The 23,015-nt window shown below is 44.7% G+C and overlaps 2 protein-coding genes and 1 pseudogene across 6 annotated transcripts in view; all 3 read right to left on the bottom strand.

Annotated features, from left to right (window-relative positions):
* LOC108412179 (tripartite motif-containing protein 16-like) overlaps positions 1–4,996 on the bottom strand; it is a 12,818-nt gene extending 7,822 nt beyond the window's left edge. For 2 of the 3 annotated variants that reach the window (XM_037537407.1, XM_037537408.1), the window contains exons 1-5: positions 4,391–4,996; positions 3,974–4,069; positions 3,531–3,764; positions 3,206–3,365; positions 2,994–3,053 (exon numbers count right to left, since the gene is read on the bottom strand). In XM_037537407.1, coding sequence (XP_037393304.1) covers positions 2,994–3,053; positions 3,206–3,365; positions 3,531–3,764; positions 3,974–4,069; positions 4,391–4,981 — 1,141 coding nt within the window. In that variant the 5' untranslated portion in view covers positions 4,982–4,996. Of the gene's footprint in view, positions 1–2,551; positions 2,731–2,993; positions 3,054–3,205; positions 3,366–3,530; positions 3,765–3,973; positions 4,070–4,390 lie in introns of all 3 variants that reach the window. The other variant, XM_037537409.1, reaches the window with a different exon arrangement.
* LOC108412178 (E3 ubiquitin/ISG15 ligase TRIM25-like) overlaps positions 1,427–23,015 on the bottom strand; it is a 56,134-nt gene continuing 34,545 nt past the window's right edge. For 2 of the 3 annotated variants that reach the window (XM_037537413.1, XM_037537414.1), the window contains one exon: positions 21,543–22,882. In XM_037537413.1, coding sequence (XP_037393310.1) covers positions 22,329–22,882 — 554 coding nt within the window. In that variant the 3' untranslated portion in view covers positions 21,543–22,328. Of the gene's footprint in view, positions 2,552–21,542; positions 22,883–23,015 lie in introns of those variants that run through there. The other variant, XM_017684101.2, reaches the window with a different exon arrangement.
* On the bottom strand, positions 8,142–12,437 carry LOC108412180 (annotated as a pseudogene).

Here is a 23,015-nt window from a genome sequence, read left to right as displayed (position 1 = left end):
ATAACTAATACATACAAATGAACTCATGACCGTCAACCCATGACTGGGAGCACATGATTCTAACACCAAATGTTCATAGAGTAACCTCAAGCATACAGTGCAATGCACACAGAGAACTATTGACCTTCACCTCCTGACCGGGAGCACGATTCTAAGCCAATGTCCAGGGAACACCCCCAGGGAGATGAACTCCTGACTAGGAACGCATGATCTAAAATGAATGTTCATGGAATACCCCAGGGAACACCCAGTCTTCATGCTACCTAAAGCTCAAGATGAAATCTGGTCAATTGAGGTGAAAGTTGTACCTGTGTTTGTGAGTTGGTCTGCGTGTGGTGGCATGTAGGTGATGTCCAGACTTCTTGCAGCCTAATTGTACGTGACGTTCTCCCGTTCCCTTCGTAAAGCGGCCGTGGACATCTGCTTTGACTTACGTTAGTTCGGCCAGAGACACCGTGAAGATAAACTCAGGGCACAGAAACATCTAATCTACCAGTTTTAATAACTGGTACACTATGATTCCTGCGTGTGTATGAACTTTAATTACACTCCTGTAATGATTCGATTTCTGATTCTTTAATACCATTGGATACCATATAGCTGGATGGGCGAGATCCCCGATCTCTTACAGGATACTGCACGCTGCTCTTCATCAGTAGTAGACTGTACAGTGGACGACACGAGCCGTGATCCGTACTGCAGGTCAGGAGCACGACTAGACCGCCAGCATCAGGCACTGAGGCGATCAGACCATCTCAAGACCTTCCCATTTCCCTCCAATCACTGCTTAGCAACCGTTGCTGGGCTGCTGTTCAGCACTGTCACCACCCGATTTGAACCAGAGACCCGGTTTGGAGCACACATGCCCAGCATGCGGCGTCTACGGCTGTGTCCACGGCTGAAGGCAGCTGACTCGGTGCCTTGTTGAAATGAAAATGATACAAGCGACTGATGTGGTTACATGTTGCTATTACTGGCAGTCGATTTCTACTGGGAGTAATCTAATGTGACCAAAACTGCCATCAGAGTGACTGATGTTTTAGTAGCATCCACCAGAGGGCGCCAGCTCTGCCTTATTGCTCTGAACGAGATCTTGCAGTCCAGTTTCTGCCAGTTTGGCCCACAAATATAATCATGTAATGGGTTTTCTTATTGTTTGTCCTTTTTTACTTTCTCTGTCAGACCATCTCGCCTGAACAACCAAACAAACAGGTTGTGAAGTATTTTGTGCATCATGACGTCTTTTTGGAGAGTCTGTTTATCTTTTGAACCCAGTCACTCTTCCCTTTCTGTAATCTGACCGTCTGGATGGGTGAGTTCTCATTTATCACACCACCAGTGTTTCTGCTGGGTAAGAGTGAGAGACTCTGGTTAGTGATGTAGGGAAATGGACAGATTAGTGATAAAGTTTGGGTCAAGTAAGTCGTCATCATCATCAAGACTTTTATTTATTTATATTCCCCATGGCCAAGGACGCTTTACAATCAATACATGATCAACAATACAGAACACACACACACACACACACACACACTCCACAGTTCCCACAGCTAGCGAAAGAGATTTCAGTGACCACAGCACAGAGTCACTCTGAAAAGAGTCCTTAGCGGCGAGGAAAAGTCTCACGCTGCAACTCCGCTGCATCACACAGGAGGCCGGCCTGGGAAGCCTCGCAGGCTGAAGATGTGCTTCGCCACAAAGGGGCAGCTTTCTCCTGCAGCCGAACACCAGCAGTCCAGGCAGCCTCATACGCAGCGTTATCCAAGCGGCCGGCCCGACAGGCCTCGTAACTGCGGAGTAGCGCTGCTCATGCAGCCGAGCACTACTGGTTCAGGCAGCCTAGTTATAGAAGGTAATTCACTCTGGAATTGTTACTGAGCCGACGTGTAAAAACTACAGACACTGCAGGTTCATACTGGATTAGAGTCACAGATCTCGGCGGGGACCACTCAGATTACAGCACCTCCCCAGATCAGACTATTCCAGCTCCAACAGGGCTCAAGACGGGACTGACAGCTGATGGGTGAGAGTTTAACAGTGATGGAGACTAAAAGTGTGAAATAAATGTTCAATCAAAGCCTGGATTCAATTTATAATGTAACTGCAGCAAATATTAAGAATCTAAATCTCTAAAATATCACAGCATCAAATCTAGATATTTCATTTTCATTGAAGAACATAAAATAATCTTCATTCTTTATTTGAGTTTCATTACTGAGTCACACAGTTTAGCTGATGATCCTGGACCAACCATAAACCCAGCGTAGAGCGGCTGAGTGAATGTGGTGTGGACTGTGTGTAGGAGGGTCAGTGTGTCAGAGACGCTGTAGAAGGACAGAGTTCCTGCCCTGTGATCCACATACACTCCTATTCTGGAGGAAGATGGAGCTGAGAGCTCAGTCTGAATGTTGTTGTGCCAGAAAGAGAGATTCTTAGAACACATCAGACTCCAGGACTGATTGTTGCGTCCAAACCTGCTCTCATTACTCGCTCCTTTCCTGCTGATCCCTCTATACGACACTGATATGAACACCAAGTAACTCCACTCGACCTCCCAGTAACAGCGTCCACTCAGACTCTCCTTACACAACACCTGATACCAGTGGTCAAATCTCTCTGGATGGTCAGAGTAACGCTGATCTACTCCTCTCCACTTCACCACTCTGTTCTGCTCAGACAGACGGAGTTCATGATGTGCAGTGTTGGGATCCAGAGTCAGTGGACAGAAATCTGAAATAATGAAGAAAAACATTTTAGGTTTTTATTAAAAATGAACTTTAAGAAACAGAAAGTGTCTGTAGTGAATAACGACGTTTTCTCTCCTCACACATTTCTGTATTTAACAGTTTAGAGGCGTCAAGATCTCAACAGTTAATACAATAACATGTGAGAGTGTGTCTGTATATGTGAGTGTGTGTGTGTGTGACTGTGTGTATGCGTGAGTGTATGTGTGTGTGTGTGAGTATGTGTGTGTGTGTGTGTGTTCTACATACACTGTAGAAAGTCTTCTCTGGTTCTCGGCTCTGAGGATGAGATCGTCTGAACTGCTGCAGCTGTGGAGACACACAAACACACTGATTTAACAGACGGAATGCAGGAGTGTGTGAGTGTGTTCAAGATCTCAACCGTTAATATACTAATGTGTGAGTATATGTGTGTGTGTGTGAGAGTGTGTGTGTGAGAGTGTGTGTGAAGCTCCTCTTACCATGTGGAGAGATTTTCCTGAACTCCTCCTTGCAGAATTCCTCTAGTCTCTCTTTCAGATCAGAGAGAGATTTCCTCACTCCATCAAATGAGGGATGTTGATGGACAGTGAAGCTTGAGGAGTCCTCACATCCAGCAGAGACACTCAGAGACTGGAAGCTCTACAGAGAGGAAACAGAACCGAGGAACATGAAGGAGGACAAGAGCATTAAATGTTCTCAGACCAAGCTACACAAAAAGCACCGGTAAGGTTTCAAACAAAGTATCAAACAGTATTTTAGAAACTTTCTGAGGAGCAGGTCCCTCTGTAGTTGAGTGATGGTTACCTGGAGGAACTGGATGTGATCCTCTGTGACTGAAAGCTGCTCCAGCTCAGTGTTTCTCCTCTTTAGATCATCAATCTCCTGCTGCAGGTTCTCCAGGAGTTCTTCAGTTTGTCTCAGCTGGTTCTTCTCCTGAGTTCTGATCAGCTTTGTTACCTCAGAGCGCTTCTTCTCAATGGAGCGGATCAGCTCAGTGAAGATCCTCTCACTGTCCTCCACTGCTGCCTGTGCAGAGCGCTGTTAGGACACAGACACACAAGATGGAGCTCCATTTAAACACCAGCTATCATTCACTCTCTCACTGGGACTGTAGACGACTGACTGTCCACATTGTGGCTGTGTAGGACCCCAAAGTGTCCAACACTGGACTCCTCACTGTCCGACTGGAGGAGAGTCTGAGTGAGCTGTGAAACAGCTGCTCCAGCAGATCTCTGCCCACTACTCACCTTAAGAGTGACCACGGCCTGTTTCAGCTCCTGCAGCTTCTTCTCTTTCTGCTGGAGCCTCTGCTGGGATTTCCTCTGAACCTCCTCCAGCAGATTCTGAGGAATGAATCATATTATAAAGTAAACATTTGAATATTAATGGTAGCCAAACACTTTGTTGACCTGTAGACGGGCTAGAAGACGAGCGTCGGCTGGTGAAATGTTGACAGGCTGGTCTGAGTGGTTTTGTAGCTTCGTTGAGAAAGAAAGTAGTTCATCACTTCCTCATTCACAAAACCCACAAACTATTCATCAGTTATTTTCATGAATTCAGTCACCGAAATTATTTATATTTCATGTGAGAATAAAGCGAAGTATTCTATAGAAACACAATCAGCATGAACTGATTCCAGAATTTCAAAATGTCTTTTCTCCCACCTGTTTCTCGGTTCTCTCGGCTGCAGCTGCTACTGTATCGTGGCCTTTGTGTTCATGCATCGTACACAAATAACAGATGCAGCTTTGGTCAGTACGGCAGTAGATCTCCATCAGTTTGTCATGTTGAGAGCAGATCTTCTCCTGTAGTCGTGAGGAGGCTTTGACCAGCTGGTGCTTCTTAAACGCAGGAGACTGATAGTGAGATTGAACATGAGTCTCACAGTAAGACGCCAAACACACCAAACAGGACTTGATGGCTTTGAGTTTCCTCCTAGTGCAGAAATCACACTCCACATCTCCAGGTCCAGCGTAACAGTGAGCAGGAGAAGCAGCTTGGAGTTCTGGCTTCTTCACTTTCTCCACCATTTCAGCTATAAAGTAGTTCCTGCGTAGAACAGGCCTCAGAGTGAAGGTCTCTCTGCACTGGGGGCAGCTGTAGACCCTCCTCTGATCCTCCTGATCCCAGTGTCTGTTAATACACACCATACAGAAACTGTGTCCACAGGGAATGGCCACTGGATCCTTCAGCAGATCCAGACAGACTGGACAGCTGAACTGGTCCTGATCTACTGAAATACTGGCCTCTGCCATTTTCCTGATCTCGCAGACTGAGAGAGAGAGAGAGAGAGAGAGAGAGAGAGAGAGAGAGAGAGAGAGCAGCACTCTGAGATCCGTTTCACTTTCTCACTTTCTCTCTCACCTTTAAACCGAGTGGGAGTGACTTGCTGCTTATGTGTTAAAGACTGTCATAGGGAGTGAGGAGAGGAGGAGACAGAGAGAAATGAGGACAGAGAGGAGAGACAGGAACGAGCATAGAACAGAGGAGGAATTCTTAAGTGGGATATAATAAAGTTGTGGATCCGAGTCAGAGATTCAGTATCAGTGCAGATCCAGCTTCTCTACAGAAGCTCAGTCTCAGGAACAGGGGTGCCCTAGTTTTACAGTGAGATCTCAGTGGGCCAGGTTGTGGTGGTGGGGGTGGACATGGGGTGTCAGGGGGGTGCCGGTTATTCACAGCAACTCAAATTCCATCTCAAATATTCCTAGAAGTCTTTGCCACGCTTTAACATTTGTTTTCACATCAACACTACAAACATCAATTTAATATAAAACTAATAATGTTTATTAAATACAGTTCATACAAATACCTCTTGATTCATAACCCATAACCCATATTCAGTCACAGTAAGTAGAATGATAAAGAATGAGAACATTTAAGCCTGTAGAGGAGCAAAGACTGAGAGTCCTGTTCTCATTCATGGTCAGACAGTTCATGAGGACAGGATACAGTCCAGTTAGTTAACAGTACCCAGCAGTGGAGCCAGTGGTGGCTGTAAGACTGGGCCTACTGGACCCACCAGAGACGCTGGACTGCTCACATTTAGTTTTAGTATTAAAGTTTTATGAATAAATAAACCAAAACCACCAAAATGAGAACATCTGAAACTTCGTTTTAACACTGACCTGTAAAAATCTCAGTTCAGCAAAGAACTATAACTGTGAGGGGTTTGCTGAGCTTTACTCTCTCCTGAGCCACCAACTCAGTCTCAGACCCCCGGCTACAGCCGTCAGAGCTGAATCTCAGAGCTTTTCTTCACTCGGATAAGAGACGTATGAGGTTAGGAGTCCTGAATTATCAGTTTCAGCATTTCAGAGATGAAGGTGAGGAGGACTGCTGTGTGGATGTGAATGGAGCTTGAATGGAGCTACAAAAATGAAACATCTTCCTAGATGTTTCTGTGAGAACTTCCTTCAGGTTTGGAAAGCAGAAGCATGAGTTTTATTAAAAAGTCAAATCCTTCTGTTGTTCCACAGCAAACAGTGTCTGATCTGTAGGATTGCTAGCATTGCTGCTACTGAGGCTCTGACCGCTCAGTGACTTAGTAAAGCATTTCACGCTCACTGACGTCACAAACCTGCAGAAAGCTCTGACAGCGAAAAGCAGTGAAACATATCATAACACTGCACTGTTCAGTCCAAACACCTTTGTTTAGAAGTTCTTTCTGGTGACCATGTTACCACCACAAGTCTTATATAGCACCAGTCCAGCGGCGCCCCTCCTGCCCTGCTGGGGCTGGATCCCACATAACTCCCTGCTACCTGCACAGTGCACAGTACTGGCTCCTGCACCACAGCAGGGTTTAATATAGCTCAGAAACAGCCATCGGGATTCAGCCACATCCACACCTGACAAACAGTCGCTGTTTAGGCTTCAGAAGCTGGAGTTTCAAAATGTACATAGCACACGATTTAGCGCGGGAGTGTAGCGCCGACTGGGATTCAGCCTGGGTTTGATAGTCCTGACTGAAACACGGACATCTGAAGTGTGTAAGTCACTCAAGGGTCATTCTTCAGACTTCTGTATTGCCATTTTACAGCTAATCACACCATAAGTGCTTTAATTTAAGCCGGTGATAATAATGTTGGAGTTGTTTAGTGTGTTTGCTATCTTTAGCCTGGTAGCTGGCTGACCAGCCCAGTTCTAGTCAATCAAATAAGTTTATACAAATCTTAGCCCATTCATTTTGGACTCGCTCGGGAGCGCCCTCTAGTGTTAGAGAGACCGGGGAGACATTACATAGTGGTAAATCTCCTCTCTACAAGTTCTCTGGCCAGGCTCCTCTCGTGGTTCACTCACATCTAGTGGCCTGTAGGATGAAGAGCAGCTATTAATTCAATGCATGTTGGTGGACGTCACAGATGTACGTCTACATGCTGCTTGAGTGTATAAGCTATGGCTCTATAGCTTTACTACCTCCTGTATTGCTTTGACATGCAGTTTACATTATTTCTCAGCTGTATTCTCATCCTGAGTTTGTCTCCTAGCACCTTCTGGTTTGGTTCTGCTTGATGTCCAGTCCTTTGTAACATGGATAATCCTGTGGTAAACCTGTCTGCTTGTGTCCTGACCCATGCCCAGTTCCCTGACCACTGGATAGTTTAAAAACAAACTGACTCAGCAAATTTTCTCTCTGCCTCTCTTTCCTCACGAGTAGAACCATGTTGACGTCTGTGACCATGAAAAATCTAACATGATACACAGGATGGGTCAGTTTATCTGTTGGTGTTGATGATAGTTTGTATTTATCTGGAAAGATCTAACATGAACAAACCCACTGCTATCAGTGACTGATGTTTTAGATACAAACAACCAGAGGGCGCCGTCTCTCCTTTATACTCTCTAAAAGTGATCTAGTGATTCAGTCATATTCACCAATCAGGCCTAATGTTCTGACCACCTACGTGTTTCTACACTCACTGTCCACTTTATCAGCTCCACTTACTGTATAGCTGCACTCTGTAGTTCTACAGTTACAGACTGTAGTCCATCTGTTTCTCTGATACTCTGTTCTTCAGTGGGCAGGACCCCCATGGAACCTCACAGAGTAGGTACTGTTTGGGTGGTGGGTCAGTGTGTGTTGCGCTGGTCTGAGTGGATCAGACACAGCAGAGCTGAACAGTGTATAACTCATATACTCAGGTTTCTAAGTGTTGTAGTTGTTTGTCCTTTTGAACTTGACCTCTCACACCGACCTGCCCAAAGTATTTTGTGCATCATGACGTCTTTTTGGAGAGTCTGTTCATCTTTTGAACCCAGTCACTCTTCCCTTTCTGTAATCTGACCGTCTGGATGGATGAGTTCTCATATTTATCTCACCACCAGTGTTTCTGCTGGGTAAGAGTGAGAGACTCTGATTAGTGATGTAGGGAAATGGACAGATTAGTAATAAAGTTTGGGTCAAGTAAGTCGTCATCATCATCAAGACTTTTATTTATTTATATTCCCCATGGCCAAGGACGCTTTACAACCAATACATGATCAACAATACAGAACACACACACACACACACACACACACACACACACACACACACACACACACACACACACACTCCACAGTTCCCACAGCTAGCGAAAGAGATTTCAGTGACCACAGCACAGAGTCACTCTGAAAAGAGTCCTTAGCGGCGAGGAAAAGTCTCACGCTGCAACTCCGCTGCATCACACAGGAGGCCGACCTGGGAAGCCTCGCAGGCTGAAGATGTGCTTCGCCACAAAGGGGCAGCTTTCTCCTGCAGCCGAACACCAGCAGTCCTGGCAGCCTCATACGCAGCGTTATCCAAGCGGCCGGCCCGACAGGCCTCGTAACTGCGGAGTAGCGCTGCTCATGCAGCCGAGCACTACTGGTTCAGGCAGCCTAGTTATAGAAGGTAATTCACTCTGGAATTGTTACTGAGCCGACGTGTAAAAACTACAGACACTGCAGGTTCATACTGGATTAGAGTCACAGATCTCGGCGGGGACCACTCAGATTACAGCACCTCCCCAGATCAGACTATTCCAGCTCCAACAGGGCTCAAGACGGGACTGACAGCTGATGGGTGAGAGTTTAACAGTGATGGAGACTAAAAGTGTGAAATAGATGTTCAATCAAAGCCTGGATTCAATTTATAATGTAACTGCAGCAAATATTAAGAATCTAAATCTCTAAAATATCACAGCATCAAATCTAGATATTTCATTTTCATTGAAGAACATAAAATAATCTTCATTCTTTATTTGAGTTTCATTACTGAGTCACACAGTTTAGCTGATGACCACAGACTGAGCCCAAACCCAGCGTAGAGCGGCTGAGTGAATGTGGTGTGGACCGTGTGTAGGAGGGTCAGTGTGTCAGAGACGCTGTAGAAGGACAGAGTTCCTGCCCTGTGATCCACATACACTCCTATTCTGGAGGAAGATGGAACTGAGAGCTCAGTCTCAATGTTGTTGTGCCAGAAAGAGAGACTAGAAGAACACCTCAGACTCCAGGACTGATTGTTGCATCCAAACTCGCTCTCATTACTCCGTCCTTTCCTGCTGATCCCTTTATACGACACTGATATGAACACCATGTCAAAACCAAATAGCCCTCTCCTCCACTCGACCTCCCAGTAACAGCGTCCACTCAGACTCTCCTTACACAACACCTGATACCAGTGGTCAAATCTCTCTGGATGGTCAGAGTAACGCTGCCCTCCTCCTCTCCACTTCACCAATCTGTTCTGCTCAGACAGAATGAGTTGATGATGTACAGTGTTGGGATCCAGAGTCAGTGGACAGAAATCTGAAATAATGAAGAAAAACATTTTAGGTTTTTATTAAAAATGAACTTTAAGAAACAGAAAGTGTCTGTAGTGAATAACGACGTTTTCTCTCCTCACACATTTCTGTATTTAACAGTTTAGAGGCGTCAAAATCTCAACAGTTAATATAATAACATGAGAGTGTGTGTGAGTGTGTGTGTGTGTGTGTGTGTGTGTGTGTGTGTGTGTGTGTGTGTGTGTGTGTGTGTGTGTGTGTGTGTGTGTGTGTGTGTTCTACATACACTGTAGAAAGTCTTCTCTGGTTCTCGGCTCTGAGGATGAGATCGTCTGAACTGCTGCAGCTGAGGAGACACACAAACACACTGATTTAACAGACTGAATGAAGGAGTGTGTGTGTGTGTGTGAGAGTGTGTGTGTGTGTGTGTGTGAAGCTCCTCTTACCATGTGGAGAGATTTTCCTGAACTCCTCCTTGCAGAATTCCTCTAGTCTCTCTTTAATCTCACAGAGAGATTTCCTCACTCCATCAAATGAGGGATGTTGATGGACAGTGAAGGTGGAGGAGTCCTCACATCCAGCAGAGACTCTCAGAGACTGGAAGCTCTACAGAGAGGAAACAGAACCGAGGAACATGAAGGAGGACAAGAGCATTAAATGTTCTCAAATCATGTTACACCAAAAATAACCTTAAGATTTTAGATCCTCTCTCAGGAGCAGGTTCCTCTGTAGGTGAGTGATGGTTACCTGGAGGAACTGGATGTGATCCTCTGTGACTGAAAGCTGCTCCAGCTCAGTGTTTCTCCTCTTTAGATCATCAATGTCCTGCTGCAGGTTCTCCTGGAGTTCTTCAGTTTGTCTCAGCTGGTTCTTCTCCTGAGTTCTGATCAGGTCTGTTACCTCAGAGCGCTTCTTCTCGATGGAGCGGATCAGTTCAGTGAAGATCCTCTCACTGTCCTCCACTGCTGCCTGTGCAGAGCGCTGTTAGGACACAGACACACAAGATGGAGCTCCATTTACACTCCAGCTATCATTCACTCTCTCACTGGGACTGTAGACGACTGACTGTCCACATTGTGGCTGTGTAGGACCCCAAAGTGTCCAACACTGGACTCCTCACTGTCCGACTGGAGGAGAGTCTGAGTGAGCTGTGAAACAGCTGCTCCAGCAGATCTCTGCCCACTACTCACCTTAAGAGTGACCACGGCCTGTTTCAGCTCCTGCAGCTTCTTCTCTTTCTGCTGGAGCCTCTGCTGGGATTTCCTCTGAACCTTTTTCAGCTGATTCTGAGGAGAAATCAACAACGTTCACTTTTTTGTGTGATGTTTAAAATTTCTCCATACAGCATTTTAAACATTATTTGTTTTGCCTGCTCCAACAATGACAGTGACCGCCCACCCAGCACTGTGCATGCAAAATAGCAGCGTGCAGTAGGAATCATTTAGGTGAAAGCCACCTTCCAAATATTCCTCCACCACATATTCCCCGAAGTTGACGAGGCTGAAGTTGGCTTCCTGTTCATATTTTGCCATTCCACCTTAAATCATTCAGTAATTTCGTTCTGTTCCTGAATGTAACTGCTGCACCATTCAAGGTGGAGCGGGGAAGTTTGAACGAATAGCTGGTGAAAAAGACGCTGACCAGATTCATTGAGAGAGTTGAAAGGTATGAAAACGGATGAGGAGGTTGCCCTGTTTCTGCTTACCAGACGGGCAACATTAAGTTATTTTTGCTGTTTCACAGAACCAACAGGTGAGTACCATTTAACCCCTTTTGCTCATGTTTGTCATAACAACTGTTTAGCTTTGTAGCAGCAATTATTGACAAGAAGATCTGCATAAAAAAACTAATTTGCTAGCTAGTGTCGTTCTCCGTGGCCATGCATTTCCATGAATTTTGGGGGCGGAGCTTCTGAAGGACCACTGAGGAGGGGGTGTGTACCTGTTTTGCTACTGAGCTTTAATATCGACAGTCATTCTCCAGAATCATATATTGCACCTTTAAACTTACAAAACTGAACATTACTGGCAGTTGAAGAGTTAAAGTCCACTCATGTGGGCAGTACAGAGTCATGCGGGCACTGCAGAGCTGGAAAACTGCAGGAGGAAGGAAGCTGGACGCTGGCTGGCCATTTTTCAGCACTTGATTTTTTGTTCTTCTTTATTATTTAAGCTACGTAACAAAACATTGCACATTCAGTCATTTGATGACCCACACAACAGTTCAAACGTTGTATCTGATTATTGCAGCTGATGAAGTTTAATAATATAATCAATGTGAATCGATTCTAAAAGATTTTTCTCCCACCTGTTTCTCGGTTCTCTCGGCTGCAGCTGCTACTGTATCGTGGCCTTTGTGTTCATGCATCGTACACAAATAACAGATGCAGCTTTGGTCAGTACGGCAGTAGATCTTGACCACATCATCATGTTGAGAGCAGATCTTCTCCTGTAGTCGTGAGGAGGCTTGGACTAGCTGGTGTTTGATCAAGGCTGGAATTTCCAGATGAGGTTTAAGATGAGCTTCACAGAGAGACGCTACACACACCAAACAGGACTTGATGGCTTTGAGTTTCCTCCCAGTGCAGAAATCACACTCCACATCTCCAGGTCCAGCGTAACAGTGAGCAGGAGAAGCAGCTTGGAGTTCTGGCTTCCTCAATTTCTCCACCATTTCAGCTATAAAGTAGTTCCTGCGTAGAACAGGCCTCGGAGTGAAGGTCTCTCTGCACTGGGGGCAGCTGTAGACCCCCTCTGATCCTCCTGATCCCAGCAGCCATTAATACACACCATACAGAAACTGTGTCCACAGGGAATGGTCACTGGATCCTTCAGCAGATCCTGACAGACTGGACAGCTGAACTGGTCCTGATTTACTGAAATACTGGCCTCTGCCATTTTCCTGATCTCGGAGTCTGAGAGAGAGAGAGAGAGAGAGAGAGAGAGAGAGAGAGAGAGAGAGCAGCACTCTGGGGTAAGTTTCGTTTTCTCTGAACTGAGTAGGAGGGACTTCCTGCTTCTGTGTGTTAAAGTGCAGCAGAGAGAGAGAGAGACAGAGAAAGAGAGGAAGAGAGAGAGAGGAAGAGAGAGGTAAAGTAAGAGCAGATGGAGATACGAGGACGAGTCAGGAGCAGAATTTTGAAAGAATAAATGTGGAGTTGGGCTTTAAAAGTAATGGATTAAGTTGACCTGAGTCTGTAGGAGTAACACGGTCAGAAGCTGTTCACAGTAATGAGGTACAATACGCCGCTCAGACTTCGCGCCGTAACTCAACACCAAATTCTTAAACTACTGAATGGTTTGAACGTCCCTGCAGTTAAACTGCATTTCTACGTTTACGCCTATAGACTTGTGGACGTGTCAGACTTGCCATAAAGAGAGTATTAATAGCTGTAAATCCTGAAGTGTGTTAGAGAACAGCTTCACACGTTAACTCCAGGTTATGTGTTCTGCAGCGTTTACTCTGCTAAGGACTCTTATTCTGAAGGGCGGGGCTAGCCTGCTGGCTTTGTTGATGCGTTAGAACGAGAAGAAGTGGTCCAGTGAGAGCTGAGCGCTGATAGAGGCTGTGTGTGGAGCAGCACGCTGTGTACTGTACACTGCACTCTGCTCCTGTACGCACTGTATTGTAAGACTGTGAAAACTGGAAGACAGAAACAACCAGGCTGAGTCCAAAAGTAGCTTTGCCAGTTTATTGGATGAAACCCGGGACAAAACAATTTTATGATAATGAAGAAAAGCATGAAAAACATAAATCGAGACAAAAATCATGCGAAATATGAAAAAGTTTAAGAAAGGCGAAAGAGAATAAATGAAATTGGCTTGAGAGCCATTAAAGAGCCCATCACCCCAGTAAAACTGAGCCTGGACTCGGCTGCGCTCTTTCTCCCATCCCGGCCAAGACGACGAGCTGAGGCTTATCTCTCAAAGTCTCAACAATCCGTCCTCCAGCCCGGACTAACCGATGTTTTCACCATAGGAATTTATAACACCCCATCTGAAGTGGCCTCTTGGCCCAATCGGCGTTCGCCACGAGACAAGCACTCATTGCCATGACCTACACAGACGAGTGACGCTGACCGCACTCTCCAAGTTTTACTCCCCTTAGAAAACACACATTGTAATTTTTATGGCATTTGGCAGACGCTCTTATCCAGAGCGACTTAGTTTGATCATTTTACACAGGTAGGCGAAGGTGGTGTTAGGAGTCTTGTCCAAGGACTCTTATTGGTAAGGTGTAGGGGGCTTAAACCCCAGTCTACAGCGTAGAAGGCAGAGGTGTTATCCACTACACTAACCAACCACATACAGTACCACATAACTAATACATACAAATGAACTCATGACCGTCAACCCATGACCGGGAGCACATGATTCTAACACCAAATGTTCATAGAGTAACCTCAAGCATACAGTGTAATACACACAGAGAACTATTGACCTTCACCTCCTGACCGGGAGCACGATTCTAAGCCAATGTCCAGGGAACACCCCCAGGGAGATGAACTCCTGACTAGGAACGCATGATCTAAAATGAATGTTCATGGAATACCCCAGGGAACACCCAGTCTTCATGCTACCTAAAGCTCAAGATGAACTGTGGTCAGTTGAGGTGAAAGGTGTACCTGTGTGTGTGAGTAGGTCTGCGTGTGGTGACATGTAGGTGTGGGTATGTATGTGTGTGATGTCCAGACTTCTTGCAGCCTAATTGTACGTGACGTTCTCCCGTTCCCTTCGTAAAGCGACCGTGGACATCTGCTTTGACTTAGATTAGTTCGGCCAGAGACACCGTGAAGATAAACTCAGGGCACAGAAACAGCCTAATTGTTACTATAGCTACTGTAAAGGTTACATGTTTACATGAGATTTCCAAGTCAGAATGTATTTTTGAGTAATCTTCTGTATTTTATTTTGACGCTATTTTAGTTAACAGGAAATGTCTTTTATTTTGTCACTTCCGTTAAGATGCTAGCTGGCGCCGTCAGGTGCAGGTTGAGTAAAGAGATACTCGTATTAAGTTAAAGATTAGCCATAAACTATCTTTAGAAGAAGGTAAATTAATGTTTATTGGTACATACGAAATTAAGAAGACTCCAAGATGATTTCCTTTCCTAGCATGCAGCCAACGAGGTATTGTGTGAAGTTTGTACTTTATTTTCATCTTATATTATTTGCTATCATGTATGCTACCTAGCTAACATGGTGTTTTTTATGTCTAATACTGTGTATTAGTTTTCACGGTTTGATATGGAGAGGACTTCAGTAAAACCCGTTAAAGAAAACCACTTGTGTCTGCTTGTGCATCGGGAGGGAGTCACAGTGAAAACTCGGACTGTCCATTGACGCAAGTGGTCGATGCAGAAGACGACGAGCCAGCTAATCTTAGCGCGGTCGCGCCGGCGCAGCGAGTGTTTATCCAGACTGGCAGATGAGTGAAAATCGCGCACATCCACGTACCGCATGAGCAACAGTTTAAAATCAAAGCCATTAAGTACTTGGACACTGATAAGAGTGGGCTAAGAAGAGGGCTTCATGAAAGTTGCTCAAAGGATTTCTGTGAATGCTTAACACTGCTATGTGGGTGATGAATGCAACTTACTTGCTAAGTTACGGTGAACTAAATCTTGCCATTAAAGCTGCTATAAGCTTAGTTTAAAGATTTAAGCTGAAGGGTGATATTCCCCACTATATTTAAAGTTCCAATTTAAAGTGTTTGTTTTGATAACAAGTGAAGGTTATTTACTATTTGCAATTTTGGTTAATAATATGTGTATCAAAAGAACAGAGGTTTATTTACATTTTCAAGGTGAATTTTGAGTTGTAAGATATTGATAATTATAGTTCACGATCATTTCTGCTTAAACAGATATACACATTTCAGAAACACACATTTAAAAGATATTTGAAGTAATACTTCTTTCTTGCTAGTATTAGTTATTAGCTTATGACATTATTTTTGAGTAAACAATCTCACTTATAAGGCATTCACAGTCATAAGAGATACTTGCACATTAAGGGACCTAGTAATTCATCCAGAGATTTATTCACACTTCAGATTTATTTACAATTCACATTCAGGCATTCCATTAAAAGGCAATTCATTGATAATGGCAGAGTCAAGTAAGACCACACCCAAGGTAAGGGACAATGTTAGGGACAGTGAAAATAAAGACCCTTCAGAAGATCAAATGGGAGAAGATGCTGATGTGCCACAAGAGGAAGAGCGAAGTGCCACATCCAAGACGTGGTGAACGAATTCGCACAGTAACGGAGAAGGCCAAAGAAATGCAAGATAACAAAATCAAGGCACTTCAGCAACGATTCAACTACATCTATCAAAAATGGTGAATACAAGCAAAATTTGCCAAGAAGCAATTGTCACAGTCCTCAGAGCCCTTATCTGAAAATCTTCTGAATGATATCAAGGTTGATGTTAGAGGCCTCTGTGCTGACCTCCAGCACATTTATGAAGCGCTACGTGGAATCATAGCTCCAGACCAAGACACACGCCGCACAGTTGACCGGTGTGTAGAGATTTCAAGCTTCATTGTATCCAGAGCATCGTGCCTTCTGAGTGGAAACATTTTAGAGGGAGAAGAACAAGACTGGCCAGATGCCAGCTCGCTTTGGAACTCAAGCAAGAGTGAATTCAGTCCTGTCTCTTCTATCCCTAAAAATGCCTCAGAACATTCAAGAAAGTCTTCTGTGAAACGACAAGAAGCTGCTGCTGACGCTGCTGCAAGCCAAGCTGTTCTGGGAGTGTTACAAGAACAAGAAAGAGAACAGCTGGAAATACAGCATCTAGAGGCAGAAGCTAAAAGGAGGCTTGCTGCTCAGGAGGCAGCTGCCATGAAATGTCTGCTAGAACAAGAAGCTGAAGAGATGAGGAGGAGAATAAAGAGAGAAGAAGAGAAAGCTGAAATGAAAGCTAAACTAGACTTTGGAGGACAAACGGAGAAGAATACAGCATTTGGAGATAGTGAAGGAACTAACTTCTGCGCGGGCAAGAATGCAAGTGTATGATCAAGAATTGGATGGAAATAAAGGACATCCCAATACAAGGGACACCCTAACTCATGAGTCGGGCCCCACAAAGCAATTACCCCCGCCAATATTTCCTGCCCCTCAAGCTGTGATAACCTCCACAAATCAAAGCACACCTGAGTTAATCAAAGTCTTGGCAGATGCTTTAAGTGCTAACAGAATCCCAGTTCCTGAACCATCACTATTCAATGGGGATCCACTGAAGTACAGTGATTGGAAGCTCTCCTTTGAAACACTTATTGATCAAAAAAATATTCAAGACGAGAAGATATACTACCTCCGTAGATATGTATGTGGTCAAGCTAAGAATGTGCTTGAAGGACACTTTCTGCTTGGAACTAAATCTGCTTATGCTTCGGCATGGGAGATCTTGGAGGAGAGATACGGAAATCCATTCACAGTTGCAAAGGCATACAGAGACAAACTCCAAACATGGCCAAAGATTGGTGCCAAAGACAGCTTTGAGCTCAGAGAGTTCGTCGACTTTCTCCGCAGTTGTGAGGCTGCCATGGTCCACATTAAAGCACTGGAGATCTTAGATGACTGCAATGAAAACAGAAAAATTCTGTCAAAGTTACCAGATTGGCTTATTGCGAGATGGAGTAGGAAAGTCCTTGAAATTGAAGAAAAAAGCAACAAGTTCCCTTCCTTTAGTCAGTTTGTTGAATTCCTCACAAGAGAAGCGAAAATCGCCTGTAACCCAGTGACATCATTGCAATCACTAAAGCAAGGTGAAACTGAGAAGCTAAAGCCACAAAGACATTAAAATGTCAAAGCAAAGACACTAACAACAAGTTCTAATGAAGAGACTGTGAAGACATGCACTTTCTGCAAGAAGACTGGGCACATTTTGCACAAATGCAGAAAATTCCTAGAGAAGACAATCTCTGACAGAATAAGGTTTGTCCAAACTGAAAGGCTGTGCTTTGGATGCCTCAAGTCAGGTCATGTCTCTAAGAGCTGCAGCAGTAGGAGTGTTTGTGACACCTGCAACAAAAGGCACCCTACTTGTTTGCATGAAGACAGAGACAAGGAAGAACAAAGACGACCACAAGCTAAACGATATCCAAGTCAAGAAAAGTCAAGTTCAAGTCAAGAAAAGAATAAAGAAAAGCCTCAAGAAACGCAACTTAAAGATACGACCACAGTTGCTACTTCAAACAGAGTAATCCTTGAGGAAGCCAATACACAGACGTCTGCAGTACTTCCTGTTTGGCTGTCTTCAGTCAAGCAGCCAGCACAGGAGGTACTGGTATATGCTCTGTTGGACACTCAAAGCGACACAACCTTTGATTTGAGAGCTGATGCTTTAGAAGCTGACAAAGAACAAGTCAAGTTGAAGCTCTCTACTATGACCTCAAGAACCACGGTAGTGAGCTCCCAACAAATGAAAGACCTACAAGTCCGTGGCTTTTACTCCAGCAAGAAGATCTCTTTGCCACCAGCCTACACACGTGACTTTATTCCAGTCAACCGAGCTCACATCCCAACTGGTGAAACTGCCAAAGCCTGGCCCCATCTAGAACACCTCCAAGAAGATGTGGCACCTTTACAAGACTGTGAAGTGGGTCTGCTCATCGGTTACAATTGCTCGCAAGCCTTACTTCCACGAGAAGTTGTCTCCGGCAAAGAAAATGAGCCCAATGCACAGCGCACAGATCTGGGGTGAAGTATAGTTGGCTGTAGAAACCCCTTTGTAGATTATGGAGATGCCATCGGGATCAGTCATCGCGTACTGGTGAGGCAAGTGACTCCATACATTGAGCCCTGCATCAACCTAAAAACAGAAGTGCACTATGTGAACAGATCCAAAATCAAAGAAATTACTCCTTCAGACATCTTAAAGGTTCTCGAATCAGACTTCTCAGAAAGAGCTGGAGAAGAGGATTCTGTGTCTCAAGACGATCTCAAGTTTCTGTCAAAGATGGGAGAAAACATCAAGCAAAAAGATGATGGTCATTATGAAATGCCATTACCGTTCAAAGGGGAAAGACCAAAACTACCAAACAATTACTTGTGTGCAATACACCGTCTAAATTGTCTTGAAAGGAGACTAAGCAAGAACGAAACATATTTCAAAGACTATGTAAACTTTATGGATGACATAATCTCACGTGGTGATGCAGAGAAAGTACCCAAGCAAGAAATCGATAACAGCCCTGTATGGTATATTCCACACCATGGTGTTTACCATCCGCAGAAAACAGGGAAATTACGAATAGTATTCGATTGTTCTGCTAAGTTTCAAGAAACCTCTCTCAATAACCATCTGCTTACTGGGCCCGATCTGACAAACACGTTGGTGGGAGTCCTGTGTAGATTCCGAAAAGGCTTTATCGCTGTAACTTGTGACATTGAAAGGATGTTTCACCAGTTTCATGTTAAATGATTCCTATGGTGGGAGTACGGCAATCTGGAAACTACACCCTCAACCTACAGAATGAAAGTCCATCTGTTTGGAGCGGCTTCGTCTCCTGGCTGCGCCAACTTTGGCCTGAAACATCTGGCAGCAAAAGGGCAAGGTCGATACAGCAAAGACACCATACGCTTCATTCAGAGAAATTTCTACGTAGATGATGGTCTGGCAAGTGTTAACACTGAGAGGGAAGCCATTCAGCTAGTCAAGGAATCAAGGGAACTTTGTTCCACCGGAAAGTTAAGGCTCCACAAGTTCATCTCTAATAATGAGAATGTGATGGCATCCATCCCAGAAGAAGAACATGCCACTGTCAAGGATCAAGACATGACCTTGAGCTTACCTCATATGGAAAGAGTGCTCGGCGTAGAGTGGTGCGTCACCTCCGATTCATTCAAGTTCAGAGTGCAAGTGAAAAACAATCCACTCACAAGAAGAGGCGTGCTCTCTACAGTTGCCTCTGTGTATGATCCATTAGGATTCATAGCACCTTTTGTACTTCTTGGAAAGCAAGTTCTCCAACAAATGTGCAGAGAAAAAATTGGCTGGGACAATGAACTTCCAGAAAGTCTGAGACCTCAGTGGGAGTCCTGGATTAGAGACCTTCCCAAGCTGTCTGAAATGGAAATTAAAAGATGCTACTTACACTCAACCTTCCAGAACATCAAGCGGTATGAGCTTCACCATTTTTCTGATGCAAGCATCTCTGGATATGGTGAATGCACTTACCTGCGAGTTATTAGTGAGTCTGATGAAGTCCATTGCTCTCTTGTGATGGGAAAATCAAGAGTCACACCAACCAAAGTGACAACAATACCAAGACTGGAGCTCACTGCAGCAGTAGTTGCGGTTTGAACTAGTGACATGCTCCGCAACGAATTAGAAATTCAAGATTTGCAAGAATACTTTTGGACTGATTCCACGGTCGTTCTCGGCTACATAAATAATGATGCCAAGAGGTTTCAAGTGTTCGTAGCAAATCGAATCCAAAGAATCAAGACAAGCACGAAGCTTGAACAATGGGCCTACGTTGCGTCTGAAAAAAATCCGGCCGATTACGCATCTCGAGGATTAACCGCAGAACAACTTAAGACCTCCAGTTGGTTCACTGGACCAAAGTTTCTCTGGCAAAGGGAATTGCCTGACAGAGAGCGGAAAGCGGAAGAAGTTAAGGATGATGACCCTGAACTCCGAAAGGCATACGTCTTCAGCACCAAGGCAAAGGAGGACAGATTATTATTGGACCGCCTTGAGAAGTTCTCTGACTGGTCTAGGGTAGTGCAAGCAGTGGCCAGATTGAGACAACGAGTTAAAGAACAGAAAGGTAAAAAACAAAGAACCAATGAAAGTACGAGCTTAGAAGAAAGGAAATAAGCAGAAATTGTTATAGTCAAGTTAGTTCAGGAAGAAGCGTTTCCAAATGAGATAAAGAGCTTGAAAGCAAACAAGGTTAACTCCAAGTCCAAGAACAGTAAGCTGTACAAGTTAAGTCCATTTTAAGTCCAAGATGCTAGCTGGCGCCGTCACTAATTGTACATGACGTTCTCCTGTTCCCTTCGTAAAGCGACCGTGGACATCTGCTTTGACTTACATTAGTTCGGCCAGTGACACCGTGAAGATAAACTCAAGGCACAGAAACATCTAATCTACCAGTTTTAATAACTGGTACACTATGATTCCTGCGTGTGTATGAACTTTAATAACACTCCTGTAATGATTCGATTTCTGATTCTTTAATACCATTGGATACCATATAGCTGGATGGGCGAGATCCCCAGATCTCTTACAGGATACTGCACGCTGCTCTTCATCAGTAGTAGACTGTACAGTGTCCAGTGGACGACACGAGCCGTGATCCGTACTGCAGGTCAGCAGCGAGACTAGAGCGCCAGCATCAGGCACTGAGGCGATCAGACCATCTCAAGACCTTCCCATTTCCCTCCAATCACTGCTTAGCAACCGTTGCTGGGCTGCTGTTCAGCACTGTCGCCACCCCATTTGAACCAGAGACCCGGTTTGGAGCACACACGCCCAGCATGCGGCACGTCAGCATGCGGCGTCTACGGCTGTGTCCACGGCTGAAGGCAGCTGACTCGGTGCCTTGTTGAAATGAAAATGATACAAGCGACTGATGTGGTTACATGTTGCTATTACTGGCAGTCGGTTTCTACTGGGATTAATCTAATGTGACCAAAACTGCCATCAGAGTGACTGATGTTTTAGTAGCATCCACCAGAGGGCGCCAGCTCTGCCTTATTGCTCTGAACGAGATCTTGCAGTCCAGTTTCTGCCAGTTTGGCCCACAAATATAATCATGTAATGGGTTTTCTTATTGTTTGTCCTTTTTTACTTTCTCTGTCAGACCATCTCGCCTGAACAACCAAAGAAACAGGTTGTCAAGTATTTTGTGCATCATGACGTCTTTTGGGAGAGTCTGTTTATCTTTTGAACCCAGTCACTCTTCCCTTTCTGTAATCTGACCGTCTGGATGGGTGGGTTCTCATATTTATCACACCACCAGTGTTTCTGCTGGGTAAGAGTGAGAGACTCTGGTTAGTGATGTAGGGAAATGGACAGATTAGTAATAAAGTTTGGGTCAAGTAAGTCGTCATCATCATCAAGACTTTTATTTATTTATATTCCCCATGGCCAAGGACACTTTACAATCAATACATGATCAACACTACAGAACACACACACACACACACACACACACACACACACACACACACACTCCACAGTTCCCATAGCTAGCGAAAGAGATTTCAGTGACCACAGCACAGAGTCACTCTGAAAAGAGTCCTTAGCGGCGAGGAAAAGTCTCACGCTGCAACTCCGCTGCATCACACAGGAGGCCGGCCTGGGAAGCCTCGCAGGCTGAAGATGTGCTTCGCCACAAAGGGGTAGCTTTCTCCTGCAGCCGAACACCAGCAGTCCAGGCAGCCTCATACGCAGCGTTATCCAAGCGGCCGGCCCGACAGGCCTCGTAACTGCGGAGTAGCGCTGCTCATGCAGCCGAGCACTACTGGTTCAGGCAGCCTAGTTATAGAAGGTAATTCACTCTGGAATTGTTACTGAGCAGACGTGTAAAAACTACAGACACTGCAGGTTCATACTGGATTAGAGTCACAGATCTCGGCGGGGACCACTCAGATTACAGCACCTCCCCAGATCAGACTATTCCAGCTCCAACAGGGCTTAAGACGGGACTGACAGCTGATGGGTGAGAGTTTAACAGTGATGGAGACTAAAAGTGTGAAATAGATGTTCAATCAAAGCCTGGATTCAATTTATAATGTAACTGCAGCAAATATTAAGAATCTAAATCTCTAAAATATCATAGCATCAAATCTAGATATTTCATTTTCAATGAAGAACATAAAATAATCTTCATTCTTTATTTGTGTTTCATTACTGAGTCACACAGTTTAGCTGATGACCCCAGACCAACCATAAACCCAGCGTAGAGCGGCTGAGTGAATGTGGTGTGGACTGTGTGTAGGAGGGTCAGTGTGTCAGAGACGCTGTAGAAGGACAGAGTTCCTGCCCTGTGATCTACATACACTCCTATTCTGGAGGAAGATGGAGCTGAGAGCTCAGTCTTAATTCTGTTGTGCCAGAAAGAGAGAGTAGAAGAACACCACAGACTCCAGGACTGATTGTTGAATCCAAACCTGCTCTCATTACCATCTCCTTTCCTTCTGATCCCTTTATACGACACTGATATGGACACCCAACTAAGCGGAAAGCATTTCTGCCTCCTCCACTCGACCTCCCAGTAACAGCGTCCACTCAGACTCTCCTTACACAACACCTGCTTCCAGTGGTCAAATCTCTCTGGATGGTCAGAGTAACGCTGATGTCCTCCTCTCCACTTCACCACTCTGTTCTGCTCAGACAGACTGAGTTGATGATTTACAATGTTGGGATCCAGAGTCAGTGGACAAAAATCTGAAATAATGAAGAAAAACCTTTTAGATTTTTATTAAAAATGAACTTTAAGAAACAGAAAGTGTCTGTAGTGAATAACGACGTTTTCTCTCCTCACACATTCCTGTATTTAACAGTTTAGAGGCGTCAAGAT

This window comes from Pygocentrus nattereri, chromosome 4, assembly GCF_015220715.1.
Source record: "Pygocentrus nattereri isolate fPygNat1 chromosome 4, fPygNat1.pri, whole genome shotgun sequence".
NCBI lineage: Eukaryota > Metazoa > Chordata > Actinopteri > Characiformes > Serrasalmidae > Pygocentrus > Pygocentrus nattereri.
The sequence above is the reverse complement of the archived record's forward strand: the minus strand, read 5'-3'. Positions and strand labels throughout refer to the sequence as shown.